Source organism: Naegleria fowleri (assembly GCF_008403515.1).
Source record: "Naegleria fowleri strain ATCC 30894 chromosome Unknown tig22, whole genome shotgun sequence".
Lineage (NCBI taxonomy): Eukaryota > Heterolobosea > Eutetramitea > Acrasida > Naegleriidae > Naegleria > Naegleria fowleri.
In genome coordinates this window covers 73128-101033 of record NW_025407954.1, presented here as the reverse complement: position 1 = coordinate 101033, position 27906 = coordinate 73128, and the positions used below count along the sequence as shown (strand labels likewise).

The window sequence follows — 27906 nt, the reverse complement described above, 5'->3', positions numbered from 1 at the left end:
GTTTTTTCATCTCATAGCAAGTGATTGACAGGTGCAGAAATATAGAAGACGCTATTTCTCATGTTGAGCTTTTTCATCATGACATCACTCATGTACTTTTCAAAGATGAGACTAAGAGCAACTTTTGGATGAGCTTCACAGAGTGCTTTAAAACACTTTTGCAAATTGACCATGATAATTCCATCATTTCTACAATAGTACATGGCAGCAATGAGGTATTCGAGAATTTGAGTTTCTTTTAAAATGTGTTCAATTCTGAATAACTCTCCATTATTTCTCATGGAGATAAACAACGTAGTCACCAATCGAATACTCTCGCACACAAATTGAAGTCTTTCACAACGATCTTCTCCCGTGTCATTGCCTATCAAATACATGAACATTAATTCTTGCAATCTCTTCATAATTCCATAATCAATCAAGTAAGTGTACATTGGTTTTTCGCTCAAAATGTCGTGTGAAAATTTTTCAATAATCATTCCATCATTTTCGACACATATAGAAAGTGCCCAAAGAGCATCATAGCTATAAGATGCTTTGTCTGAATAAATATGTTCAATCAGAGGGTTCACATCCTGAGGCAAATAATCATAATAGTCAACTTTTTTACATCTTTCAAAGGTTTCTATCGCTAGCTCTTTCAAGTCGTTGCAATCAACGTTGTCAAATACAGATCTTCCTTGTAATTTGGCCATTGCACGAGTACCATAATTACGGAACTATTAAAGTAACTAAATTAATCACATTTGTTCAATAATAACACTTACTCTAATTATTAAACGTCCCAAGTATTGGAACTCTTTCTCCTCTTCGATTGCTAACTTTTTTTCACTTCCGTAATACTCTTTAACAAAGGCTGCTCTGTTGAATGGAGTGAGACCTGCAAGAATGTCTGCCAAATGTAACTTCAGGGCAGTAGGAGAGTAAACATCTGGATTGATTTTCACTTGAGTATTTGGCTGCTTACTAATTGAGACAAGTGTGAGTCCTTTTCTCATCACGTCCAATGCTCGTAGTCTTTTTTCATTTTTCAATTTGGTTTTCATCTTAGATTCTTCCTTTGATGCCTTCTTTTTAAGTAAGGCATCATTTTTCACCAAGGATAGTGTGTCAGTGGCTTTACAAAACTCATAAAATGTTCCACACAACTCTTCAATGGGAGTTTCAAGTGTGTATTGAGCTGAAACTACTTTGAAAATTTTCTTATCACTAATCTTCAAATCTTTGAGATCTGAGATAATGAGAGAAACAATATATCGATTGTCACAACTCTTGAGAAGGTATTGATAAATCTCAACCAGTTCTTGGATCATTTTCTCATCATTACTCATTCTTGCAAATATTGACAAATATTCCACGGACCTCTTTTCGAATGTGTATTTTGCTTTGGGTTTTTTGTCCTTGTTCTTTTTTTTTTCAGTCTTGGTTTCAAGTGGTTCTTTTCTCTTTCTCAGTTCATCAAATAATAGACAGGCAATAACATTCCATGAGATGGACAAGTATTCATAAAGGAAATTTTTCAGAGCAAAATTGCAAACGATTTCATTCTTCTTCTCGTGCATGATGAAATTGCAAATTTTCACAACATGTCTTCTCAATAGGAAGGGCTTCACTAATTGACTATTCTTGGTGAGAATAGTCAACAAATAAATCAAGTCTGACAATGTGTAGGTCTTCCAATCGTTGATCATGAATTCTAAGAGTTGATAAATTGCCTTCGTTGATGTGATTGCCATCGTCACAAGCACTGGCACAGTGTTGTTATTATTCTCCGAAGGTATTAAGCTATTTGTGGTCAAGACGTTGATGACATGTGTGCATTGCTCGTCTTGCATTTCTTGGGAATTTCTGGCAAGTTTTTGACGGTTTGTAATAATCGTAAACAAGGTTCATAGACTTTTCTCAATCTCGCTTTCTCTTGTTCAAACTCAACAGCCTTTGATAATTATCAAATTGTACAATGTGATCATGTTATTGAAAAAAAATGTTTCGACCTTCACCTCATACCAACAAAATCGTGTACTTGGACAAGCGTAAAGTAGAAATTCCCAAGTGGATCAACTCCAAACAAATATATTCTGAGGTGGGGTTGTTCGTGTTGCTGGCTTAATTGTTTCTCGCAAAAATGGTTTTCGATTTAGTATTTCTTTGCGAAATTGAAATGTGCCATGGCCCACAAACTCGCAAGCAAAATTTATTTATTTAGCTGGAGTTCAGGGACTGTTTATCAAATGACTCGACAAAGACAAGCAAAAATTCAAAAATGTTATTGAAAAAAAATACAGGAATGGGTTTATTGAAAAATAAACAAATTATAGGTACTCAATTGTCCGACGATAGTGTGTCTAATGGGTGTGTAGGTGTGAGGTGTAGATGTTGTTGGAGTTGAGTTCGCCAAGCTGACTGCTAAATGTTTCCCAAGCAGTTGCAAATTTTGCAGTTTTGGGTTTAATTATATATCCTCTAGCCTTCTTGAGTACAGTTGAACTGTTCCAAGTGGCGTTTTTGTAACAACTGCCAACATAGGCAGCGAATGAGAGATATATTTCATTTAGCCAATCAGTCAAAGCTGGGGGAGATAAGTCTAATTGTTGAAGAGGTTCGTCTTTGATACTACCGTTCCAATCCATTGGAATACAAGAGAGAGAATGGTTTGAGGGAAGTCTGATAAGAGGGGCATTGAATTTGAGGGAACTGTTGTCCCATTTTGTGTATAATGATTTGATTTCCGGACCACACATGGTGCATGAGGTGAATACATGTTCCCAGTTGGCTTTGGTATTGCAAATGTGGCAATTAGGGTAATCTTTTCCGAAATTTCTAAGGATTTCTGCTTTGTGTAGGTGAGCAAATAATAGTCGTTGTTGGAAGGGTTTGAGTGAATAATTGCTCCAAAAGGAGATGGTACATGGATGCCAGGTTCTACTATGGTCTAAGATTCCAAGGCCTGAGATGCTCATGGTTGATCTATCGTTGTTTAGTAATTCAGTTCTAGGGTCGACAGAGGTTTCGTATTCATTGACAAATGAATACCGTTCATCAATGTATTGGAGAGACCAATTATTTTGAGCCGCGATATTTTTCACGTGGTTCCAAAATGGTTCGTTAAAGGTAAGATCATTCCAAGCAGCCAAAGCAATATTTTTGGTGATGGTGGAGGAGGAGTTGAATAATCTAACTGCTGTGCAAATAGGTTCAATGGAGAATAAAGTAGAGGGGCGAGTAATACCAAGGCCCCCAATTTGTTTGCAATTAAAAATGACTGATTTTGATAATGTGTAATCTAATCCAATAGCCTTTCTGACAAAATTAGCAACCATAATATCTGCTTTGTCTAGAGAATTCTTATTGATTCCATTGAAACTACAGGCATATCTAGGCAAAGATATGATTTTGGACATTAATGTAGTGGTGATGCTGTTGAGATATAGATTAGAAGTTTTAGCTGATGCCAGTTGATTCGAGATTTTGTTGGTTGGATTATCAGAGGACCAAGAAAAATCATTCTTAAAGGTACATATACCCCCAAGATATTCAATAGAAGAAGATGTGGCAATTATATCCTGTCCAATAGCAATCGTGATTAAGGCAAGCTATAATTACAACTCATTGTTGATGTATTCAAAAAACATATCGAATTGACATTATTCAAAAATACAAAATACAAAATTGAATCTTATTTAGTCTTTTTAGTTTGTTGATTATCTTCTGAATCATCAACAGTGGTAGCTTCTCCTCTTGCTCTCTTTGCTTGTTGCTTCTTCTTCCAAGCAAAATATCCATTATCAGTTCCAAGCAATACATCCCACCAAATGAAATTGGATGAATAAGCTCCGTTGTAAGTACGATGATGGAAATCATGCAAATCAGCACCACCACAGAATGGTAAAATATTATTTGGTGAGAATGGGAAATCATATCCTGAATGAGTTTCGCATGCAGCCAACTGTCTAATATTGACCCAAATGAAAAGAGTCAAAATATGTGGTCTCACAATGACTGGTCCCAAGAATGTAGCAATTCCTTGAATCACAACTTCAACAGGATGGGCATAAGTGGCCAATGAGCTTGGAGCATCGAATTCATGATGCTTGTAGTGAATGTTCTTGTAAGCCCATGGGGTATGCATCCAACGATGCAACACATAGTGACCCAAATCTTCAAAGAATAAGAAGGCAAGTGTTTGCCAAACAAGAGTCTTCCAATTTGGAATATCGAAAAGCTCCAAGCTAAAGTAATCAACTTGGCTCAATACATAGAAGGCAGCAGTGTACATGGGCAAAATAATGACAAAGTACACATAGAGGAGATAGAGGGAAGCCCAAAATACTTTAGAGGGTGAATTGTACTTTTTCTGTAAAGTTTAAACAATGATCATGGTGGTGTGACCCCAAACATCAAGGATGGCATGAAATTGCAACCATATATTGATTGGACAGGGTTATGAATGCATTCAAAGTCATGTAATAAAAAGCAGAAGAAGAACAACCGAAAGTTAAGCCAGCAAACGAACACAACCGTAATTGCGCGGTATGAAAAACACAAATATTCCATATTCGGGAAATGTATAAATGGTGAGAACGAATTCATTGTAGATCGGAGTCGCAAGTCCAATGAGGGGCAAAGTAAAGAGATGATTCGGAGTTTGTTGTTGTAAAAACACTTACAGCTTGGATCTTATACTTCCTCAAGAATGAAAAATCAGCTTGCTCAATTAAAAACATGAATCCACACACAAAGAAATAATTCAAAAACAAAACTGCAAATGGAAGGACAATCGTGACCATATTCAACGAATAGCTCTCAAGCATAAATTTCCATAATTTCACTAGTCCGGCATCAAAAACGTTCATCTCGGCAAGCTTTTCCACTGGATAGGCTGTTGAGATGTTCTTATTCACTGCGATGTAGTTATCAAGGAAGAGTCCGGCTTCCCTGATACCCGTATGAACTTGCTGAAGGAGTTGATTCATCGGTTATATTAGGATGGCTATCTATTAAAAAGATGACAACAAGGCTTTCTTGTTATTCGTAAGAAGGAATGAATGTTTTCAAAATTCCGAAAAACAATGAAATATTTGCGCAAATTGAACAATTGGGCACAAGTGGATGATGAAATTCTTTGAAGAAGGAGAGAAGCGTGGCTTGTTCCTAAAACCCCGCACACGCACACACAACTCGAAGAATATTTTTTTCTTGAAAATACTTCCCCGCCTTCTTCGGCTTCTTGCTCTGCTTTTCCTTTTAGGTGTTGGTTCGGATTGCGCACAACTTCGGTTTTGCAAAGCTCACTGAAACACTCTGCAAAACTGGCAGTCTTCGCTATATTTCACGAATAGTAGTCCTGGACCAAACAGCACTATACTCACAAACGGTTTTCATTTGGCCCAATTAAAGTTTGTACAAGTCATTGAAAAGGTTTACTTGGGTTGACAGACCTATTTCTTGTTTGGTTCTATTTCACTTGTGTTTTACTGATGAAAAATACACATTAGGAATGCCTCTGAGCAATGTTTTGCTGTTGAGTGTCGTCACCCTTCTCAAATGGAGTGATTTTGCGTCTCTCTTTAAAACCCATCTCGAGGTGATACTTTCTCTCGCATCAACACTAAGCCAAAAACAAGCTCACAAGACCCAACAGTAAAATAAGACACCAATAATAATGAGTGGTTACCAGCCGTTGTGCATCTGATGAATAAATCAGTGAGAATGGATAAAAGACGTCTTCTGGAAGGAAGGGAAGAAAGTTTGGAGCTGGATAATTTTTCTGAATGGTCTCCTGGCCAGAAACTCGAATGTATCTCACTCGGGTCTCAATCCAAAAGGTGTTGCTTGAAGTGGTATCACCAGTGAAGGTCCATGTGAGAGGATAAAACACTCGTTTGGCTCCTTGCACCTTCCATTGTTCGTTTTGAACTGAACCAGATTTGGCAATAATGATTTGATATTCTACGCCTGCGGCAATGTTGTTACAGGTCGATTTCAGTGAGTCCCAAGTCTGAGAGAGATTAAAGTTTCACAATATGAAAATTTTGAAAACAATAGATGGAGGACGAAAAAGCAAGAGTTAAATTAAACACTACGATGTTGATGGACTTGTACTTACAGAGCTAGGTGAAGAATCTTGCAAAATTGAGACCCAGTCATTCGTATTGGTGTAATCGGCATTTCCATATCGCCCAATTTGTGTCACCTGTGATGCTAATTGAGAGATGGAATTTTTAAGGCATAAATTTTGCAGCTCGGTGATATTGAGAGAGAGACTGCATGAATACACAGAGTCAACATCAAACAGAATTGAAGCTTTTGAAGAACAACCATAACCTGTTGGAGCTGTTAGCCCATCCACTTGCTGATAAATTGCACTCTTTTGATTATTTGTAATTGTGTATCCTGCGAGTAGAGGCTTTTTCCGAATGTAACCAGGATTTCCACTTTTTGGTCTTGTAACTCCAAGTAAATAGTCATTAAGGGTCTTCATTATTAAAGAAATATATAATTTTCGCACACATGGAACCAATGGATTATCATGATTTTCCATTCAATATCATTCTCTACTTACTCCATTAATGAATTGGACATTATTTTTCAGGGTCACCAAAGAGGGGTTGATGAGAGTGGAAACTTTCACAATCAATTGAACGCTGGAAATTGTACCAAGGTTATTTGTAGAAAAGTAGTAACTCACCCCAATAACTGCATTGGTGCATGTTGTAGTGGCTGCGGTGTAGGTAGTTGCAATATTTGTGTTAGAGAGAATGGTTTCATCTCCCGTACTGCTGACTGAAATAAGTTGGGCAACAGACACTCCCGTAAAACTGTTACTATTGGATGGGTTCACCACCGTTGATACGACATTACTGATCAATTTGTTATAGTTAAACTGATTGGAGCATCGTGATTGAAGTGTGTCTACCAATGTTGGGATCCAATAGCATGAGTGCTCATGTTCATCGCTTTGTGCGAATTTAACAAAGGAAGAGGTGTCACACTGATCAGAGCTATAACTTCTTGGTAGTGAAAGATAGGAAAACGTAATGGTGGAAGAAACAGGACTTGTTGTCACTGGAATTTTGTCTCCATATAAATAATTTTCTGTTCTCTGATTTCCGCTTGTTGTAGAGGTGGGAAGAGTTTCATAAACACTCTTTTGCGACACTGTTCGTTTGTAGGAGATGGAAGAGTCCTCCTTGTCAATTGTTTTTTTAATAGTGGTTGCATCCAAATCTCCAACAACCGAATAGTACTGTCCATCCACCGATTCTTAATTTTATAAGGTAAAAAATACAATTCATTAAGGAATGATTTGATGATCACTCAAACATTAGTAATTTTAAAATCATTACTACTTACTTCCCTCAAAGTAAACACAAAACAATGGAGTACTTGGATCTTGTGTCACTTCTTTCGTGCTAATTCCTAAAGTTTGTAAATTTGAAAATGTCACCAAACTCTTCTGAACACACATATAGTTCATATCCTTCTTTGAGACGGGGCTCAAACATTTCGTGAATGTTTTTTCAACTGTCGTTTGAGCGCAATCAGGATCACAACAGCAATTAAGGTCGCATTGATTTTCTGTTAAATCACAAACACATGAGCCAAAACTGGAATCTTGAGAATTGGCGGGCGAAGGAGGTGATGATGGCACCAAATTCCAATCTATAGAATAATCTTTTGTTGTTAAATTGGTTGCAGAGTGAACACTCCTATTTGGATAAATTGTCAAAATATAAAAAACAGCGAATGTCATCATCATTATCACTTTTGAGATGGAATACCCCGAATGAGTCTTTCGCTTTGATGCTGATCGGGGTTGTGTTTCCCTCCAGTTAAAAATGACCGATCTATTCATGATGTTGTATTGATCAAAGTAATGTTGTTTTCAAATGTTTGAGGTTGTGTTCCTTCACTCCGATAAAGTGGTTGGATTGCTTTGCAATAAATTAGGGCTAAAGTGAGAGTTACAGTATTTTTTTTTGGATGAGTGGGTGTTTTTGTATTCGTCCAAGGCGGGAATGGCGTTGAAGAATCAATTAGCTCAGTTCCGTTCTCCATGAATTCAAGGTGTAAAAAATCCTCCTGTGTTCCCGTAATGAAACAGCTGATTTGACACATGATTGAGTCAAGGAAGAAAACACTCACTCACTTGTCAAAAGCACTGCCACCACCGATGAGACGTGAGAACAAGCAAATCTCCAACCATCATTAGGAGATGTAGACACACACTCCTATGGTCAACCCTCTGATTTTCCGTTCCTTGTCAGGAGCCAGAGTCCCTCAAAATTTTGAGACACATTTTTTCATTATTAAGCGAGTTGACCAGACCAAAAATCTCCACTCCTCTCTCGGAGTTGCACTCTCAAAATTGCAAATTTTTCATCAGCCGAAAAAAATATTCAACACCACGTGAATAATAACATGCAACTCAAATACATCATTGCCGCTTTGATGGTGCTGTGCCTCTTAGCCGCACCAGCAACCGTCCAAGCTGAGAAGTCAGTCATTGGATGCGAAATTTGTGAATGGTTGGTCGCTACTGCTGAAGGATTTGTGAACAAGACCAAGCCACAAATTGAACAAGAATTGTTGCAAATTTGTGCCAAGTTGGGTCCATATGAACAAATTTGCGACCAACTTGTCTTGATGGAATTGCCTGATATCATTGACCAAATCATTGCTAAGGAACCACCAGCAATCGTTTGCTCTCAAGTCAAGATTTGTAACGGATCTGCTATGGCTGTTGCTGCTCCAAAGGCTGAAAACAGCGGTATCTGCAACATGTGTCAATTGCTCGTTACTCAAGTTGGTAAGTTGATTTGGGTTTCTTATGTAATATACATCTTCTTGATATCTATAATAACAATGACAAATTCACGAACGATCGATCTCATCATTACGATTATTCGTTTTTTCTTGCTTCTTCCCGCAAATCATTGTCGTGACTCTCATTGGTGCCGACGATATTGCCATCATCGTCAATAACGGTTTTGATTTTTCGTGATGACCTCTCTCCTGCCAACCTCATTAAAACGATGATGCTGATTGTCCAATACTAATATCGATAATACCTACACAAAACCCAACAACAATAACACTCCATCGAATTTCTATTCACATTACAGAAAATTGGGTTGAAAGCAATGATACCATCATGACCTTGGAAAAGAAGCTCGAACAAGTCTGCTCTGTCATTCCTGGACAGTACTCTGCTCTCTGTACCTATGCTGTTGAGCAATACTTGCCAATTTTCATTCATCAAGTTGAGAAGCAATTCCCAGCTTTGACCATCTGCCAAGATGTTCACCTCTGCTCCTCCGCTCAAGCAGCACCAGTCGTTCAACAACAACAAGCTGCCGAGTTGTGCCCAATCTGTAAGGCTGCTGTTGGATTCTTGAAGACCAAGATTAACAATGTTGATGTCAATGCTGTCAAGCAACAATTGGAATTTGCTTGCTCCTTCTTCCAAGTCCCAGATTGTCAACAAATTGTTGATAAGGCTGCTCAAATTGCTCAAGACCTCCAAACTGAAGATGCTCAAACTATTTGCAGCACTGTCGTTGATGTCTGCCCAAAGCAACAAGTTGTTACTTTCAATCCATTCAAGAAGTTCTTGGAAGCTAAGGATAGCAAGTACTGCCCAACATGTCTCCAAATTACCAAGTATTTGGAAGATTTGATTGTCTCTGATATTACTGTTAACGAAATTATCAAGTTGGCTGATGCTGGATGTGCTCGTTTGGGTGCATTGGAATCATTGTGCAAGAAGTTTGTTCCTCTTGCTGTTGATGAGTTGAAGAAGTTGCTCTTGGAAAAGTTGCCACCACAAAAGGTCTGCTCCACTTTGAAGATGTGTGATGCTGCTGAACTCCTCAAGCTCGCTCTTGCTCCACAAGCTGCTGATGGCACCATGTGTCTTGCTTGTGAATATGTTATTAGCGTTGCTGACAATTGGTTGATTGCTAACAACACTCAACAAAGTGTCAAGAATACCCTCGACAAGGTTTGCCAAGAATTTGTTCCATCCATTTATCAATCTCAATGCATTGCTTTGGTCAACCAATATGAAGCTCAACTCATCCAACTCTTTGAAAGCAAGGTCTTCAACCCACAAACTGTCTGTAAGGCTATTGGTGTCTGCTCCTCTCAAAAGATGAACAGAATCAAGGTTTCAAAGATTAAGATGAACTAAATAAATGATTCAGCAATTTTGAATTTCGGAAATGGTTGTGTCGAGGAGTTCCTTGTTTGTGTTGACTCGTGATTGTCTTGTTGGTTCTGTCTGGACCATTTTCGAATGAAAGTGGCTGTGAATAATACGAGTCTGTGATCACGTACGCCCTTTTGAATGAAAGCAATAACCAATTAGAAGACGACGAGATATCAATTTTAGGTCATACCAGAATTGTGCTGTGTCACTCCTGGTCCATACTGCCTTGCCGCCAAATGTCATACAATTTTTAAAAAAATAAATGCTTGAGTAAAACATCTCCAAAACATCATTTCCATTCAACATCATCAAAGTCCTCTTCTTCTTTACACGAAACTCGAATCAACACCTTGTCACAGCCATCAAGAGGAGTCCATCGTCAAGCAACACAATTCCTCGTTTATTCTTTCAACTTTTCCTCATCGTCAATTCCATTCACTTTCGAGAAATGAACTACATCTCCGCCACCTCCTCTTCCAACAATTCCGCAGCACCTTCTCAAAATTCCAACATTTTCGCTTCTCGGTCAACTCTCTTCAGAAATCGACTCACTCCCATTCAAACCAATAATCAGCTCATTCCCAGTAATGTTTCTACACCAAGTGCTGGTTTTCATCATGTTCAGCGTTCGCCTCTCGTCGTGATGAGTGGAGTTGGTTCTCAAAGCAATCTTGGAAGTGGTGGTGGTGGTTACAACAACAATTATCAGAATAATCCTCTTAATAATAATAACGTCAACAATGGTATGGTAATTAGTTCTGCAACCACGACACCATCATCGACAAGAGTTTCACAACAACAACAACAACAGCAGCATCAGTACGTGTTTGACAACAATGGAACAGCGAATTCCTCTTACTACAAGAATGGACACTCCCATTCGAGTAATAACTTGCAACAATTATCGACACCATCTTCCGCCTCATCCTCTTCCATGTACATCTCTCAGCAACAAGTGAACGCTCTTCCTCAACCTCTCAATTATACCAGCTATTCCAATAATTACTATTACTATCCTTCATCCAATCTTCAGAGTCCTCCAACTTCATCCTCTTCTCCTTTTGCTCAACAACAACCACCACCACAAGCCTTATTAAAAAATAATAATAACAACCAGACTCCTCCCTCACAGCCTTATTCGTCCTCTTCACAGGTTGGTGGAACAAGGTACTCGTATTACGCTATAACGACCACCTCTCCTCCTTCCACGAGCTCGGCCGGTACATCTCTGTTGAATCATTACAATCATCAGGGATATTTGGAGAGTGGAACGACGATTGGGAAAGGCAATTCCTCTCATCATCATTATCACTCTCATCACAACGGAAATAATAGTAATAGCACTAGAAATTTGCAGGTATTAACGGTTCCTGGATACATGAGGCCTCGGAGTGGATTAAGTGATTTAAGGTCATCCGTGGATACGAGCTTCACAGGATTTACTGAAATTGAGGAAGATATTGAGTATGTGGACAATTTGAGCCCACATGGTGGATATTTAACACCCGATGAATCGTCTGTAAATAGCACAAGACAACTTTCGCCATTAACGGACGATAGTGATGATATTATCGAGAATATTGACACTATTGAGGTGAGTAGAGAAAGTTTCTGCAAATTTAAAATGACCGTTTTTGGATAATTGTTGTTGTTTCACTTTGGAAAAATCATGAAATGTTGTTGGACTTATCACGTTGTCATTGATAATAATCACTTCCCTGAAAACAATATAATGATGAATGCTGTAGTCCTCTTCGAGAGACACTCCCTCAAGTTCTTCGTCTCCTCTCAGGCAGCACAATCTGACAATGATCTCTCCACAGAGCCCTTCACCCAACTCAAAACAGCAAACACAGTACTTTCAAAAACACCAAAACCAACCACAGAATCCACATGCAACAAACTACTCCAAGAGGCCACCGACTTTGAATAAGAGTGACATTTTGCAAACGAACAACTTTAGCTGTCCCAACACAGAAATTTCAACATCTCCTGTATCAAGGTCCCAACACGTCACCAATCGATCAACATCTCCCATTAATCATACGCCGAGCAGTACACTAGGAAGTGGAACTTTCTTTGTTCCTTCCAATTCCTATCAGCAACAAAATGTAAATAGTAATACATCCTCTGCTCAAAGCACAACCTCCAGCAACATGTCTATTCACACCTTTAGCTCACAACCTTCACCTTCTCATCATTTGTATTTTAAGAACAAAAAGACGAATAATTCCAATCCACCACAACCACATCCACAGCAAACACAACAACAGCCGTCACAATTAAGGGTTAGAACTCCCACAACCATTATGGTTAACGACCTTCCATTGAATGAAAGTAGTGGCCACAACAAAAATGGAAATGCACCACATCCTTCATCTAGCAACGTCAACAGCGGAAACGGAGTGCCAAGTGCTGTTACACAAAACAAACAAGCTTCGTCCCTCCACTCGAAACAATTGCCACCAATGAAGTCAGAGGACACTGCCAAACCAAGTCACTCACCCAACAGTCCCAAACTTCCCAAAACATCTGGTACATACTCTGCACCGACTCCAACGGAAAACCACACAAAAAATCCCACCTCCGATGCCGAAAAGAAACCTAAAAAGAAGCACAAGCAAAAAAAGCTACAAATTATTAAGAATTATAAGAAGGGAGACTTCATTGGCAGTGGCGCGAATGGAAGGGTGTTTCTAGGTTACAATGTCGACGATGGCAAGTTCTTTGCTATTAAGGAGTGTACTTTCGAGAATGTCCAAGGGGATGTACTGGAAACTAAATTGGAAAATATACAGCGAGAAATCAATCTCATGAAGGGACTTAGACATGAAAATATAGTTCAATACTATGGAGCTGAGGTGAATGGTACGACCTTAAACATTTTCCTCGAGTTTGTTCCAGGCGGCTCAGTTTCGTCTTTGTTGAGAAGATATGGTAGATTATCCGAAGATGTGACGCGTCAATATACCATTCAAATGCTCAAGGGTCTTAAATATTTGCATGATAATAGAATTGTTCATAGAGATATTAAGGGAGCTAACATTTTAGTGAGTGTCGAAGGAAAGATCAAATTGGCAGACTTGTAAGTATTCTTGTGACAGGGATTTCTCAGTTAGATTTCACATACTTGTATAATTGATTGAACTATCTATGATGACAAAACCATTCAAATCAATAGTGGGGCTTCACGTAAAATACAAGATATCATGACACACTCATCTGAGTTTAAATCCTTAACTGGTACACCACATTTCATGGCACCTGAGGTGATCATGCAAACAGGACATGGGCGACCTGCCGATATTTGGAGTATTGGTTGTACCATTGTTGAAATGTATACGGGAAGACCTCCTTTCTCCGAGTACACAACTGCCGCGGCTGTGATGTTTCATATTGCAGCCTCAACAGAAATGCCTTCATTTCCTGATTTTGTCTCTGAGGGATGTAAGAAATTCCTTGCTCGATGTTTTATAAGAGACCCAAATAAGAGAGCCACGGTCGATGATCTTCTTAATGACCCATGGATTACTCAAGCAGAGTCGACGAGTGATGACGAATCAGTAGCCACTCCAACCGAGCAGTATTCTTCATTCTCTTCTCACAATAGTGGAGGTGCACCCATTATAGAAGATAGTACATCTTTGTCTGGTTCCTTTTCTCCTTACGTTGACTTCAATAACGAAGATGAGTCCTTTTTCGCTCCTCAAGTGGATATGTCATCCAAAATTTCTCAAGACATGAAGGGTGGTGAAAAACAACCATTGGGTGTTGTGGAAGCTAAAAAGGGTTACAACAGCAAGAAGGATATCAGCCAATTCTTGAGGAAAAATTCCATGTGGCAATCTCGTTCTTTCAACTCATCTGCGTGGGACATGTTCAAAGGTGACAATCCTGATGAAATACCTCCCAGCTTTGACGTGCGGAGAGTGGAGAGCTCAGACAGCTCCTCAGACTTTGAAGACGAAGGAGAGATTACCAATTACTTTGACGAAAGTTTTTCTTCCATTACCAATAACTATGATCACTCTGAACTTAAGGTTGGAAAAGAATTTGATGGATTCAGCTCGCTCAGAACAGAGTATGACGTCAATGATGCTGTTGTCAATACCTCACCTTTGAACACCATTGACGAGAAACCACAAGAGCAAAAACCACTAGAGAAAAAGAAAAAGGATCGCCTTCGAAAGGTCCGTCGAAAGCTCGATGAAGAGCTACGAAAAGAAGCAAGCACAGAATTGCCACCACCTACCCAACTAGTGACTGACAGCTCTCCCAAGAAGGACAAGAAGAAAACTCAAAAAAAGAAACCTGTTGGATCACAGCAGAGCACGACCTCACAAATACCTCCACCCATCAAACCTATTGAGCAAGATTCTCTCGACTCTGACTTATTTCCAGTGATTGAAATTCCAAAGAAGACCCATTATCAAGTTGAAAGGGAAAGAAATGAAATTATGTTGGAGGAAGAAAAGAAAATTCAGCAAATGGAACAAGAACTCTCCAGAATCGCCCATTTAGATCATGATGTGTTCCCATTCCAGAATCAGCAGCAGCAACAGCCAATCATCAACATTAAGCTCGAATCCCCAAGAAAAATTCCACCAATTCCTCAAACCTCCCATTCCAAAAGCAAATCTCAGCAAACTCCTCGAGAACGACCTCGAATTAAATCCGCTCCAATTAAGAGAATTAGTTCTGACGAGCTGAACGACACAATCTCTCCCATCACTCAACTCGGAAAAGCCGTCTCGCCCACAAAATCACCAGGAGCACTTAAGCCAATTCAAGTCAAAGAGTATCGATAGTGAAATTATGTCATGTTCATGTTAATATTAAAGTTTCTCTTAGCATCTAGATGGATCTGTTATGTGGTGTTCATTCGTTAGATGGAGACCACCTCCGAACATATCAAACAATCACAATACTCTCAAACACAGTTCATCCAATTCCTCCATAACTGTCACGACTGAAAGTTCTGCTTCCTTCTCATCATTCACATTGAATTGTCTAAAGTTTTCAATATTGCTCAACAAGTCAATGAATTGGAAATGTTTTAAAATTTCTTCATACAAATTCGATAAATGAGGTTTAAGGAGGGAAGTAAAATAGTGCTCCAAATCTGTGACACCAATGCACCAATCTTGGAGAACAGTTCGATAATCTTCCTCAATTACAGAGAGGCGTGCCCATTCATAATCAATAATTCCAGTAATTTTCTTACTCTTGGGACAAATTATCACATTACTCATTGAGAGATCTCCATGACTGATAAAAAGTGAAAGATTTTCCTTCTCCACTCTTTCTCGAAATTCATCATTCAAATATTTCTCAATATATTTCTTCATGAATGGAATGTATTTTTTAAATCGTCCATTTTCAATTCTTTCAAATATTGGAATTCTAAATTCAATGAGCGATTTTAGATAATCTACATAATTATCAAATGGACCTTTCTTACTATCCACATAGGGGCAAAGAGTCACACCAATACATTTTTGCCTATTATCAAATTCTTTTGCAGGATTCCCATGCTTCAAGCTCAAAAAACTACCTCCAAACCATTTCGTCTCTTTTTTCGAATTTTCCAAAAATTTCAAGTCAAATTGTTGTCGATTTTCCTCGTGGGTTGTATCCAATCCAATTCTTTCCACATAAATCTTTGAAGACACTCGTTCTTTCATTTCAATTAAATAATGAGCGATTTGTTCAATCCAAAATTTTCGTTCATCAATGTCCATGATTCGACTATGTAAACTCATGGAAACTCCAGATAATTTTTCCATTAAGAGATATTCGTAGTCACAAGTTGTACCATCAAGATCGTAATCGAATAAACGAGGAACGCGAATATATTCAAAACTTTGTTTTTCCTTATGAAGAAATTCTAGTAAAGTGATTTCATTAATCGTTTTTGCTTGTTTCCAAGCATCTCCCAATGTGTTAACTTTTAACACAAATTCCAGAATATCGGAAGATCCTTTTTGAATCTTGTCCATTATGGATTCATTTTCATCATTGGATCGTGTGAAATGACTGTTAAATGTCACTAATTTTTCTGGAAAGCATTGAGATTTGGAAGAATCAATGGTTGACAATAAAGATACTTCTCTCATCCAAATAAAATAGACAGAATTAATCACTCCTTCCGATTCTTCGAAAAAAGAAAAATTAAATTCAAATCGTTTGGTCATGTCGGACATGTTGAATATTGTATGAATATTGTTGTCAGAGCTCCGAGTTTCGGGAAGGAGTGAATCCTTTGAATCTCGAAGGTGAAAGAATTGATTTTTTAAAAGTGCACGCTCGAGGATGGTTTGGATCTGATTCGACGAAAGAACATTCAAACTCTTGTTCATGGTTTTGTGTCAATTTTTTTTATGGACTTCAATGTCAAGCTATTCGTTGATGGTATCGTAAATCCATTAGTCAGAGAATTCAACATGACATTTTAATAGAATACGTTAAACACAATGAACAGAGGTGAGTTCACGCAATTAGAAAAGGAAAATGTACAGCTTAGGGTTAGTTCAAAAAGGAAGTGTTGTGGTCACACAATCATAAAAGCTTAATGTGAGAGAGCATACATGATCAATGTCATTGCGAGAATAGGAATAATAGCGGCAATGACTGCACTTCGCCACATGGTTTCTTTGTCTCCCAAAAAACTCATGGCACTTTTATGCTCGAACAAAGAAGTGGATTCGTGATTCTGTGACGCTTCTTCACTCTTCTGCTTATTCGTATCTTGTTCATCCTTACTTTCTGTCGTTGATGATGACGATGTGGAAATGACAGGTTCAGGTTTATCCTGATACAATTCAGTCTTTGCAAACACACCCTTAAATTTCGTTGTTTGAAATTCTTGCTTGGATTGTTGTTTGTACTTTTTCAATTCTGCATCGACCAATTTCACAAGTGCATGGTCCTCAGAAAACTTTTCCTTCACCTCTTGCATCAATTCTTTACCCTTTGTTTCTTCAATTCCATCCAAATAACATTTAGCTCTTCGGAACATGATCTTCTTTTCTGAGGCTTCATCCTTCAATTCCTTATTATATTCCTCAGCTTTTTCCAAATGATCCAATGCTTTGGAGAATCTACCCATCTTCATGAGACTTTGAGCCATATTCAATTGAGCAGCTGTTTGAAAAGAGAGAGCCATCTTCAACTCTTCTGGTGTGCTCTCACTCTTCTTGAATAAAACTCCCATAAAACGATCAATCTTGTCGTATTCATCGACTGCTTCTTGGAACATGTTTTTACGGTAGAATTCATTGCCTTTCTCTTTCAAGAGTTTGAGAGCTCCGAGTCTATTCTGGAGTGATTTGGACAAGTGAGAGAATTCATCAAGGCTAATGTTGTTGTTGTTGTTGTCATTATTGGAGGTTCCATCAACGGAGGTAGCATTATCCGTTGTAGTAGTAGTTGCAGTGGATGTTTCTGTGGATGGTTCCGTTGGTGTTGTTGTTGTTGTATTCAGATCGGAACAAGTGTCAATGTGGTGGTTGGTGATGGAGGTTGGAATGGATGATTCCGATCCTGTGGTACTAGTAGGTTGAGCGATCATTTCTCTTGTGGTTTTTATATAATAATAATTGTCTTAAGGGTTTTATCGTTGTTGTGTTGCTAATAATTATTAGGGTGATTGTATAATCATGCACCATACAACAAGAGAGAGTGTGTGTGTGTGTGGGTGATTCCGAACTCGAAAAGAATGAAATTCAGTCCTCAAAAGAAGAGTTTTGAATTCAAATTTTTTTTTTGATTTGAAACCTTTATTATTGAAATCGAAAGAAGAATTAAAAGAGTCGTGTAATTACTTCAACAGCTACTATTGCATCAAGTGCATGAGCATCATCCAGTAACATGATGTGACTCATATGCCAAGACAGAGAGTTTTGTGACATGTTGAAGAGTCCAAACACAAAACACAGCAACTCTGGAAATACGTCTTGCTCAGGAATCTCAGTCGTTGCTGGGGTTATAAATTTCTAATAATAATTACAACAGAATTCTTATGCAACATGTTTAATTGTATTTTGAAGAACACCAAAAAGTCACTACTGCAAATCCTAATCATTTGTATAATTCACTTAATATCAATCGAACAGCAGCACTGACATCATTAAATGGAGCTACCAAATCACTTTGATGATGTCCATCTGCACAAACGAGTGTGTATTTCAATTTCATATTTCTTGCAAAGCACATATAATCCATTGGTAAAGAACCCCAACCAATTTCAATAATTCCACTTCCTGGTCTGGAAAAGATGATATTACTTAATGAAGCTCCATGTGGTGAAATAACAATATCACTTTCATAGAATAATCGAGCAACCTGTTTTAAATATTCAGATGGATTAGTGTCAGGTATAATAAATTTTCTAAGGACATGTTGAGGAAATGATTGTCTTAAGTGTTCGAGCAACAAGGGATGATCTTTGACATTTCTAATTCTGGCATTTCGATGAATGAGTGTAATAATTTTGCTTGTTCTTGTGAGAGAAACCTCGCCAAACATTCTCGCCATTCCAGCAACAATTTTTCTATTTAAAACCAAGTACTCCATGATATTCATGTTTGGATAAAAATCGGTATCTGAATGATAGATAAATACCTTCTTTGCCCGAATGACAGTACCAATGACACTATCGACCAGAGTTCTATTCCCCGAAATAACTCTCAATTCCAACATTATTTTGAGATACCTCTCAGAAACGACATTTCGAGGCCAGATTAAGGGAATTTCAGGTGGCAATTCATTCCACATTCTTACTAATCGAGGAAGAATTTCAACAGGCATGTGACCATTGGCATATGGATAGACAGAGTAACCTGGATTGCCAATGACATCAAAATTTCTTACTCTAAAAGAGCTAGAAATCGTTGGGACCATTCTTCTCTCAAGTTGGGAATGAACAATAATTCCATCATCTGTGAAGGTGGCCCAAGAAATGTCTGAATGAAAACTATTTTCATCAATCCAAGCACAATCAATCTGAAAAATCCATGCTTTTTCATGAGCTATTTAAATATTGAGAGTGCAAGAACAGAGGAATTCAACATGTGGAGAGAGAATGAACAGAAATTCAACAACATTGAATGAACAGTGAACAACGTCGAGTCGACGATACATATCTGGAGCACAGTATCCTAGTGAGTATTCTCTTCTTGGTGAGGATCGACAAGTGTCTGTCAATTCAGTCAACCTATTAAACCCATCCGGTGAGGGTTTAAACTGTGCACAAATATCCACTTCACATTTATCGGATAACTTGTAGGGCGTGAACTCCACGTTCCTTCATTCTCTCAAATAACTTACTTCCTCTTCCATCGAATTCTTTCAACACTCGTTGCCAGTCCGACCACAAATTCCTAAAATGATTCTCTGGAAAAGTATTGTTTGTGAATAACGGACATGAGATTGATCTTGTGTTCATACTATGAGTAGTAGTAGTAGTACTAGTGGATGGTGGTGATGATGAATCGTCTGTAATAAAAAGATAGTACGAACGGCTACTTTCAACACTTCGACTCGAATCATCATGGGCAGGTTGTGAAAGCATCTTTCACAACAATGGTTTTAGATTCAAAATGTGAGGAGTGAGGAAGAGAAAGCTCTAATGATGTTGTTGGCGCATTGGATGGACGAAACCACAGTGAAAAGAATGAATAAATGACCAATGTGTGAAGAAGAATAACGGACACACCGAAGAAAAGCTTGACTCGTTTTGTCAGAGACATCTGCTCAGGTTCTTAGAAACAAGAATATGGATAGTGAATGTATTCACTCCATGCGGAAGGAAAGAGAACTTCATTCAACCTTTATGAATGGTGGTGGTTATGACGACTTTGAAGACTTGTAACAAGGAGTTGAAGAGATTTATCTTCAGACCAAAGCTTATTCCTTAGCTAATTGATTTAATTTATGAACCATTAAATTAAGTATTTTCGACATTATTTTTAAAATTCGACACAAATCCGATTTATTGGTCGTGCTTCGATTTTCTCTTTTTTGGGCTTTTTGTGGTTCTTTGCGGCGAGTCAGTTCGTTCTGGATTGCTTGCAAAGCTTGGATTTTGTGATCGAGATTCATTCTGAATGATCTAATAAGAACGGATGATAGTTCTAATACTACGAAATATCAAGTGAAAGACCCTTTCGTAGTATTGTGTGTGGAATGTAACGGGTGTCAATATGTCGAACAAACAAAATGCTAAAAATCAAAAAGGTAAAGCAAAAAGCTTTGGCGCATCATTTATCGAGCACAATGCGCCATGTATTGTGACAAAGATCAACCTCAATAAAACAAGTGCACTTTTATTATTAAGAAAGATATAAAAATCTCACTCACACCCAACCAACAGACACACACAATTCAGAGATCAATTTTTGAATTTTCAAACCCACTGCTGATTTCTTACTTGTTCTGCAAATCCTTCTCCACACGTTGTTTTTCCTCTTCGGTCACACATCCTTTTTCACGGTTGAAAATTTTGACTGTGGTGAGACCTTCCGAGCTGTAAATCTCTGGATTTTCAGGAATGAGAGTTCCGACTGGATTTTCTTTCACAAAATGTGGTGAGTCTTCGTAATTGAGTTGAGCGAGTTGTCTCGATTGAGGACTTCTTGGTTCTGTTAAATCAACGGAGGCTGTTGATTGAAAGGTTGATGATGGTACTTGTTGACGAGTCGACATGTTGAAAAGTGGAGAGGTGTGAATTTTTGTTGAATAATTATAATTACGTAGGAGGTGACCATCTCTCTGGTGCTTTGTCTTTTGATTCCATTAATGACTCTTACTCTTACTTTTCTTGATTAGGAATTTTGATTTTTTGAGAAATTTCTAAATTGGTTCCAAGCTAAAGTTGTACCTTGGTATTTTCCAACCTTGTCTTGTACATGGAGAGTTTTCCATACAAACGATTAGTCCATTAGAATAGAGAAAATTCAAAATCGAGTGGTGTAAATCTTTTGATAGGTAGAAACTGGACATGCCGAATTTTTCAAAGACAGAGTGTGAGGAGAGAAAATTCAATTCCTTTGAAAGAGACCTATATTCCCATGGTCGTACGTTGCTTCTTCTTGGATGAAAATTTGACATTTTCCATAATATTCATTTGATTCTTCTCTCCAATTTCATTGAGGCTCTTCATGCATGGCAATAATGTGAATTGTTGGCCCGGAGGAAAATAAAAATACAAATAGAAAGGTTCATCTGGATATGTTTGTGTCACATTGATGACATGAAGAACCTCCTTGCCATTAATGAGATAAATAATTTCACCATTATCAAGATCAAGTATCATACCAAGAATATCATCTGTCTCTAAAACAGAATAAACTCGAAGCAACTTTCCATCGACTTCTTTGATTCTATCAATAATTTTCTCACCTGGATGTAACATGCATGAGCCATCTTTCATGTAAATGCTACAGTCGTATTGATTGGTCTTGATTTTTTTCACCTCACTTTCTTTAATGAACCCTGCCCCGCATCCATAAAGAGTCGTGTTGAATACAACTCTGAAATAGAACTTGCCTTTCACCATGCAGAAGTTACTGACGAGTTGACAGTCTTTTTCTGATGAATTTTTCAAACACAAGGTTTGAAAAGTGGGCATGGTCAATTGTATCATCTTGGAAGGACCAAATGAATTTTTCAAATGCCATCTTTTATAATCTTCTGTGAATTTCATCTTGTATTCTTCCCATGATATGTCATTGGAGTGATGATGCTTCTTTTGATCATTGCTATCATTCGAACGAGCAACAGACTCTGTTGCATACACATCGCTATCAATTGGAGGATGATTGACATTTGAAACCACCACGCATCGTTTATACTCAAATAAATTAATATAACAAAACTTTTCATAATACTCTTTCCAGATCTTATCGGCCATTCCTCCACTATTTCCTAAAGCATAATAATAGGAATTGAGCATTCCAAGCTTTACAAAATCCATCGGAGTCATGTATTGAAATATTTGAAATAAAACTTCAAGTGGAAGAGAGCCTAACAAGTCTTGATCATTGACGACCTGTGCAGAGAGATGAACTCGTATGGGAGAGGAAGGCGAGATGATTTGTTTGAGAAATTGTTTCATTTTTTTTTGGTGTCGAACACCTATGTGAACTCACAAGTACCGAGTTCATTAAAAACTTACTCGACTACTGTTATTGCTTCTTCATCACAGAACCACCAACGAGCGTAGTAGATTGTGGAGGCACCTTTTGCTTGGGAGAATGTGTTGTTGTTTTCTTTTGTTTTGATTTTGATGAGTTATGACATAGCTGCACACTTGACGAGACTCAGACAGCAATTCTTGCACATTTTTTTGGTACATTTGGCCGATTGATAAATATACTTTTTTGTTTGTACAACTCTTCGAGGAGTTGGCACATACAGGCTTCGGTGTGAAGGTTGTGCTGACATTGTTCGTCATTGGGAAGGTTGATATGATATTGGGATTTGTCACTAAGAATTGTTGAGAATATTTCCAAATTCAGGTGATAGATTAGGTGAATTTTCACCATGAACAGAGTGTCCATTACAATCAAATTTTGCAAATGCTGGAAAATTTGGAATTAATACCCAAACACCTAGCATTAATTCCTGTTTCATCTTTGTGGTCAGTAGTATCTTTTGCAATTCTTTTCACGAGAAAAACTTTGCGCACCTTTTTCAGATGAAAGAAAATACAAATTCACTTTCCAGACTAATTGAGAAATATGAATCCAAAGATCATGCAAATGCAATCCAACAAAGGCTTTTCCCCATCTATTAATAACCTAGGGCCCGGAAGAATCGTGAGCCTGATCCCGCGGAACGGAGCATGAACCGATCAAAAAAATCAAATTTCAAGCTCCATCCTCCCACCCTACAAACTGGAATTCAGATCGAAAAATTTGCTGTAGCAATGTGACATTGAAGTTTATTAGTCAACCCATCAATCTTCACTGAACTTTTTGTTTGCTTTCTTCACCACTTGTTCTTCACAAAAATAATCGAATCTAGAGCACCACATGATGAATATTCGTTTGATGCAAAAATTGTTGAAAGATGAGCTTCTTTTGATCTTCCTTGACAGGATTGCCAACAAAGGCGACTTTCTTCAAGCTGGATCTTCGTCCAATACCCTTTAAGAAGGTCTCCAAACCAGTGAGTGTTATTTGGTTACCTTCAAAGTTAACAATTTCAATGTACTTATTCACACGTAGGAGAGGAATGAGTTGTTCCAGGTTCTTGTCATTAATTCTCATTTGTCGCAAATCCAAAACTCGTATTTTCAATTCTCGAAATGTGTGAGAAACATCAGCAAAATTCTTTACAAAATTTCGTCCAATATAAAGCTCCTTAATTGAAGAATTCTTCGAGACAGCCTCGAAAATGTCAATAACTCCCTTGGTGGCAATTTTACAACTGGTGACATCAAGCAAAAATAACGAAGGAACGAGGGATATGGCCTGACAAAAGGTGGAAGAAATTTCAAATGTCTTGATGGTGGTGACAGGATTTCCAGCGATAGATAATACAGTTAATGTCTTGTTTTCGAGTAAGTACTTGGAAATAATTTCTAATGAAGGTTGAAAAATTTGATTGTCGGAAATGTCAAGCTGTTTTAACATTTTGCATACAGATAAAAAGTACCAAGCCTCATCCTCCTCCTCTGATGTCACTCCCTTTGTAATGGCATTCATGGAGATGTCAAGGCGTTCCACTGAAGGATGATTTCTCAGTAGACGTCCAATACTGTAAAACACTTTACCCTCAATACCAGCATTTGAAATTGTGACGTCTTTCAAAGTGCTTGTTACTCGAATGAATTCAATAATGTACTCTCCTCCTTTTTCTCCTAACTTGATGCCGCTCACGTTCAGCGTACTAACAAAGAGGTTGGTTTCTAATGTTTTGAAAAAGGTCATCACCATTGAATCCTTTTTAGGGACAACAATTTCATTCATAGACATGTTTAAATGCTTCAACTTGACAGTTTCTAAGAATGATGTAATATGCGTGAGTGCATTATTGGTAATGTGATTTTTCGAAAGATTCAGTGTTTGAAGACGTTTGCACTTGCTCAAGGCTAAAAGAATGGTTTGGATGGATTTGTCGTTGAGACCACACTTGGCAAGCTCCAATTCTTGTAGGTGTGTCAAGTTAAGTAATAAAGATGCTAGGACCTAGTGCCATTCATGTTCAGTGTTGAGGAAACAAAAAAATAAACTCTTGCAGTACTTACATTTGAGTGCTCATTCAATGGAACTACAGAGAGATTGAGATACCTCAAATTTCGAAAGTAGGTCAATACATGAAGCAATCTTGGAACTTCTATTTTGATATTATTGTATCCGAAATCAAAACTGTCTAGGTCAAAATTTTCTTTCCAAGGAAAGTTAATATTAGGTTGATATATCAAGCATGTCTCAATAGGGTCTAAGTAATAGGCCAAAATTTTGTCATGAATTTTCAAAGCTCGCAAACTTAGAGATGTTAAAACAGTGTCGTCGTCAAGAGTACTATCGAGCTGGCGACAATAAACAGGATTCGGAATGAGTTTTGCCCGCGAACACATTTCACAATAATAGCTCATTAAGTATTCGATTCTGCTAGAAACTTTTGCCAAGAATATTCTATTTAAAGGTCGCTGATACAGAGAGGCCAATGGATTTTGGGGTATGGTCACTTTACATGTCCTCATATCTTCAGGTAAGAGAGAATAATAATCTTGCATTAAAAACAAGATAGCTCCATGTTTCAATTTCGAAGTAATGATAGAAATTTTTTCAGAATTGTTGCCAACACGTTCCAGTTCAATCTTGTATTTTCCTTCATTGGTTACAGAAGTTGTCCAACTTTTGATCTTTCTCCATCTCCAACAATCCGGCTTCTATTCATGATCACAATAGTAAGTGCAAAATGAGATCCATGAATATTTGATGGTTTCATGTCAGTCAGAATAAGAGTTTAAAAAACATCATATCTTATTTTTCCAAACTTACTGGTGACAAATTTGAAAAGAAGAAGATTCCATCCTCAGCAATTCCCATAAGTTGTTTAGGTCCCACGTCGTGCTCGATATAAAAGTATTTCATTCCAAAATGTGACGTCTTACTGGCTTCTTCCAAATACTTGTAAATGGCATCCCTCGTTGAAAGACCTTTATGCTGTTTGTGAACTCTGAAAAGTCTCTCTTGCCAATAAGGGTTATCATGCTTTGCCACGGAGACAGGTAGTAAGGTATTAAGGGCGATTTTGCTTTAAATGGTGAACAATATATTGTGAGTGTAATCGATTATTATTCATCATGATACATATAACTGGTCATTCATATTGTCAATTACTTACTTTAAAAATCCTATTTTGTGCTTTTCTGGATTGTAGTCACCAAAATTAATCTGTAAAATTAGTGATGCAAGATAGACTGCTTGTTTTTCTGTACACTTGTAGAGCCTATTGATAAAATTGAGATGAATCTGTTTTACCATAATGCTCTCCGCCACAGAGTCTTTCATATCTATAGGTCTCTTAATCGTCCTTAATACAAATTTCAAGTTTGAGTCGGCAGAAATGTTTTCTTCCTGAATGGTCCTTTGTAAATTCACAAATCGCCCTGTTATATTCAATAATTGTGGTTAAATGTAATTGTGAGAAACAAGAGACATAGGAAACATTTTCAAAACGTACCAAGTGGCATCGATCCTTCACTATCATAAATTTGCTCCAACAATCCAAAGAATTGCATTCCGAACTCACTCATCCCAATTTTGGACCTTACTGTATCAAACACATCAATGAGATCTGTATCTTTCTCTGCAACAATATTCAAATTACCCAAACCAATGACTTCAATCGTAAGAAGCACTTGGTCGGGTCCTAACTTGATCATCGTTGAAATACTCTTGTTCTCATTCACCTGTCCAACACTGCCGTCATTACTCTTTCTAAACACCTCCAAACTGCCCCTACTATTACTACTTGCGGCATCATCAATTTTTCTAAGACCTTTCCTCGTAGAGGATGTTGGTGGTGAGGCATTACGAGTTGCAGAGGAATGGAATGATGATTCCTTCTTCACTCCGCTATTACTGCTGGCACGTGAAGAGGTTAAGGCTGTATTCAACGCCGATGAAGGTTGTTGAGGAAGAGATGCTTGTTGTTGTTGTTGATTCATTTTTTTTCGCCTCAACCCGAGCACTCGAAATTCTGCAGTATTTTTCACTGACTTTCCAAGTAAATGAGTTGGTGTTTGAAAACTGAAAATTTTAAAGTTAGTCGAAAAGTCAGCGGATTTTTGAATTTGATCCCTACTAAGTTTACTCTGCTCTGTTCCAAATCTGCAGTTCACTTAAATCGATATCTGATTTTATTTAAATAAGCATTGAAATATTTCATCGAATTCAGTAAGAAAAAATTATTGATGAATCAGTTGAAAAATAAGGGACTGATTTGAAGTGAAATCAGTTTCTGAATAAGGGACTGATTTGAAGTAAAGTCAGTACCTAAATTAGACTCTGAGTTGAAATGAAATCAGTATCCAAATCTGACTCTGGGTTGAATAAAAATCAGTTGAAAAATAAGACTCTGGGTTGAATTAAAATCAGTCTCCAAATCATACTATGGTATTGAAATTAGTCTACGGATAAGACACTCATTGGAATGAAAATCACCAATATCGTATTTCATAGTAATCCATGGAAGGCTTGAGTAATCCACTTCTAATTCAGTGTAATTATAATTTCTCGCTATCAATCATCGTATCATCTTTTCAAATAAGCTGATCATCAATGATTCAATGCTTACCTTGACGATGACCATGACACCTTGTGTTCAATTGGGTCAAGTAATACCAACTTACCTTGATTCATGATTTGTTCTGAATGTAGTGAAGGGTAGGAATGTTCGATTGTAACAATTAATGAGTTTGGTTGAGTCTTTGAAAAAATTTTCATACTCATCGCAATCACGTGAATAAACTTGGTATTGTTTAAATCAAGAACAAGTCATTCCTATGAACTTGTTTAAATTTACCACAAACTTGGAAACATGGTATGGCGTTTTTTGGCATTTTGTCCAATATTTTGACTTGATTCGAGTCTAAACTTTTAACGTGATACAAGTCATCCTTTTTACTGGTCACGAGACCATGACCAAATTCTTGAGCATGAAAATAATCACCCTTTTCAAATTGAAAATGAAAAGTTCTTACTCGTTTCATGGAAATGACTTGATGTAATGAAAAGTTCTCCAGTGCTTTGTGGTCCATGTTATTCTTTCCTCCTTGAACAGAGCTAGTGATGGATCCAACTAGATCTTCGAGCATAAAAGTACTCGTACACCATAGTGGTCCAAGATAGAAAATAGAACTGTTTACATGATGAATAATATATAAAAATAATTACATGATGGATAATATGTGAAAAGGAGCTATATCATTTAGCCGACTTACAGAGGAAAATGAACGACTGTATGTGAAGCCAGTGTTAAAATAATAATGTTAAAATCTGTCTCGATGGCTTGTAATATTTCAAAAATTTCCTTTTTCATACTGTATAGAACTTCAAGGCTTCTCACTACTGGATGCATGATGGTGCGTATAAAAGTAGAAAGTCTATTGAGAAAGTGATAGTGTTTGTCTGATATTTCATCCTGAAAATCCTCAATACAATATGCAAATATTATATAAT

General features: G+C 37.6%; 13 protein-coding genes across 13 annotated transcripts; 2 read left to right on the top strand and 11 right to left on the bottom strand.

Annotated features, from left to right (window-relative positions):
• Nucleotides 1–11: 11 nt before the first annotated feature.
• On the bottom strand, nucleotides 12–1835 carry FDP41_000932 (uncharacterized protein; the record flags this gene model as incomplete). The annotated part of the gene is made up of 2 exons (XM_044713266.1): nucleotides 12–719; nucleotides 768–1835. 2 exons carry the CDS (start codon nucleotides 1833–1835, stop codon nucleotides 12–14), a joined length of 1776 nt encoding a protein of 591 aa, XP_044564492.1.
• Nucleotides 1836–2345: 510 nt separating this feature from the next.
• On the bottom strand, nucleotides 2346–3401 carry FDP41_000931 (uncharacterized protein; the record flags this gene model as incomplete). The annotated part of the gene is made up of 1 exon (XM_044713255.1): nucleotides 2346–3401. The coding sequence occupies one exon, from the start codon at nucleotides 3399–3401 to the stop codon at nucleotides 2346–2348; it is 1056 nt and encodes a 351-aa protein (XP_044564491.1).
• Nucleotides 3402–3676: 275 nt separating this feature from the next.
• On the bottom strand, nucleotides 3677–4973 carry FDP41_000930 (uncharacterized protein; the record flags this gene model as incomplete). The annotated part of the gene is made up of 2 exons (XM_044713244.1): nucleotides 3677–4354; nucleotides 4668–4973. 2 exons carry the CDS (start codon nucleotides 4971–4973, stop codon nucleotides 3677–3679), a joined length of 984 nt encoding a protein of 327 aa, XP_044564490.1.
• Nucleotides 4974–5608: 635 nt separating this feature from the next.
• FDP41_000929 (uncharacterized protein) lies at nucleotides 5609–7855 on the bottom strand (the record flags this gene model as incomplete). The annotated part of the gene is made up of 4 exons (XM_044713232.1): nucleotides 5609–5998; nucleotides 6107–6475; nucleotides 6563–7263; nucleotides 7354–7855. The coding sequence occupies 4 exons, from the start codon at nucleotides 7853–7855 to the stop codon at nucleotides 5609–5611; spliced, it is 1962 nt and encodes a 653-aa protein (XP_044564489.1).
• A 596-nt stretch (nucleotides 7856–8451) lies between these two features.
• Nucleotides 8452–10192, top strand: FDP41_000928 (uncharacterized protein; the record flags this gene model as incomplete). The annotated part of the gene is made up of 2 exons (XM_044713221.1): nucleotides 8452–8809; nucleotides 9126–10192. The coding sequence occupies 2 exons, from the start codon at nucleotides 8452–8454 to the stop codon at nucleotides 10190–10192; spliced, it is 1425 nt and encodes a 474-aa protein (XP_044564488.1).
• Nucleotides 10193–10658: 466 nt separating this feature from the next.
• Nucleotides 10659–15018, top strand: FDP41_000927 (uncharacterized protein; the record flags this gene model as incomplete). Its single annotated transcript, XM_044713210.1, has 3 exons — nucleotides 10659–11804; nucleotides 11959–13295; nucleotides 13392–15018. 3 exons carry the CDS (start codon nucleotides 10659–10661, stop codon nucleotides 15016–15018), a joined length of 4110 nt encoding a protein of 1369 aa, XP_044564487.1.
• Nucleotides 15019–15129: 111 nt separating this feature from the next.
• On the bottom strand, nucleotides 15130–16413 carry FDP41_000926 (uncharacterized protein; the record flags this gene model as incomplete). The annotated part of the gene is made up of 1 exon (XM_044713199.1): nucleotides 15130–16413. One exon carries the CDS (start codon nucleotides 16411–16413, stop codon nucleotides 15130–15132), a length of 1284 nt encoding a protein of 427 aa, XP_044564486.1.
• A 365-nt stretch (nucleotides 16414–16778) lies between these two features.
• Nucleotides 16779–17780, bottom strand: FDP41_000925 (uncharacterized protein; the record flags this gene model as incomplete). Its single annotated transcript, XM_044713188.1, has 1 exon — nucleotides 16779–17780. One exon carries the CDS (start codon nucleotides 17778–17780, stop codon nucleotides 16779–16781), a length of 1002 nt encoding a protein of 333 aa, XP_044564485.1.
• A 509-nt stretch (nucleotides 17781–18289) lies between these two features.
• FDP41_000924 (uncharacterized protein) lies at nucleotides 18290–19781 on the bottom strand (the record flags this gene model as incomplete). The annotated part of the gene is made up of 2 exons (XM_044713177.1): nucleotides 18290–19239; nucleotides 19538–19781. The coding sequence occupies 2 exons, from the start codon at nucleotides 19779–19781 to the stop codon at nucleotides 18290–18292; spliced, it is 1194 nt and encodes a 397-aa protein (XP_044564484.1).
• An 854-nt stretch (nucleotides 19782–20635) lies between these two features.
• FDP41_000923 (uncharacterized protein) lies at nucleotides 20636–20914 on the bottom strand (the record flags this gene model as incomplete). The annotated part of the gene is made up of 1 exon (XM_044713166.1): nucleotides 20636–20914. One exon carries the CDS (start codon nucleotides 20912–20914, stop codon nucleotides 20636–20638), a length of 279 nt encoding a protein of 92 aa, XP_044564483.1.
• Nucleotides 20915–21269: 355 nt separating this feature from the next.
• Nucleotides 21270–22325, bottom strand: FDP41_000922 (uncharacterized protein; the record flags this gene model as incomplete). The annotated part of the gene is made up of 1 exon (XM_044713155.1): nucleotides 21270–22325. One exon carries the CDS (start codon nucleotides 22323–22325, stop codon nucleotides 21270–21272), a length of 1056 nt encoding a protein of 351 aa, XP_044564482.1.
• Nucleotides 22326–23232: 907 nt separating this feature from the next.
• FDP41_000921 (uncharacterized protein) lies at nucleotides 23233–26393 on the bottom strand (the record flags this gene model as incomplete). The annotated part of the gene is made up of 5 exons (XM_044713144.1): nucleotides 23233–24402; nucleotides 24462–25109; nucleotides 25222–25477; nucleotides 25568–25832; nucleotides 25907–26393. The coding sequence occupies 5 exons, from the start codon at nucleotides 26391–26393 to the stop codon at nucleotides 23233–23235; spliced, it is 2826 nt and encodes a 941-aa protein (XP_044564481.1).
• An 813-nt stretch (nucleotides 26394–27206) lies between these two features.
• Nucleotides 27207–27805, bottom strand: FDP41_000920 (uncharacterized protein; the record flags this gene model as incomplete). The annotated part of the gene is made up of 2 exons (XM_044713133.1): nucleotides 27207–27585; nucleotides 27669–27805. The coding sequence occupies 2 exons, from the start codon at nucleotides 27803–27805 to the stop codon at nucleotides 27207–27209; spliced, it is 516 nt and encodes a 171-aa protein (XP_044564480.1).
• Nucleotides 27806–27906: the final 101 nt, after the last annotated feature.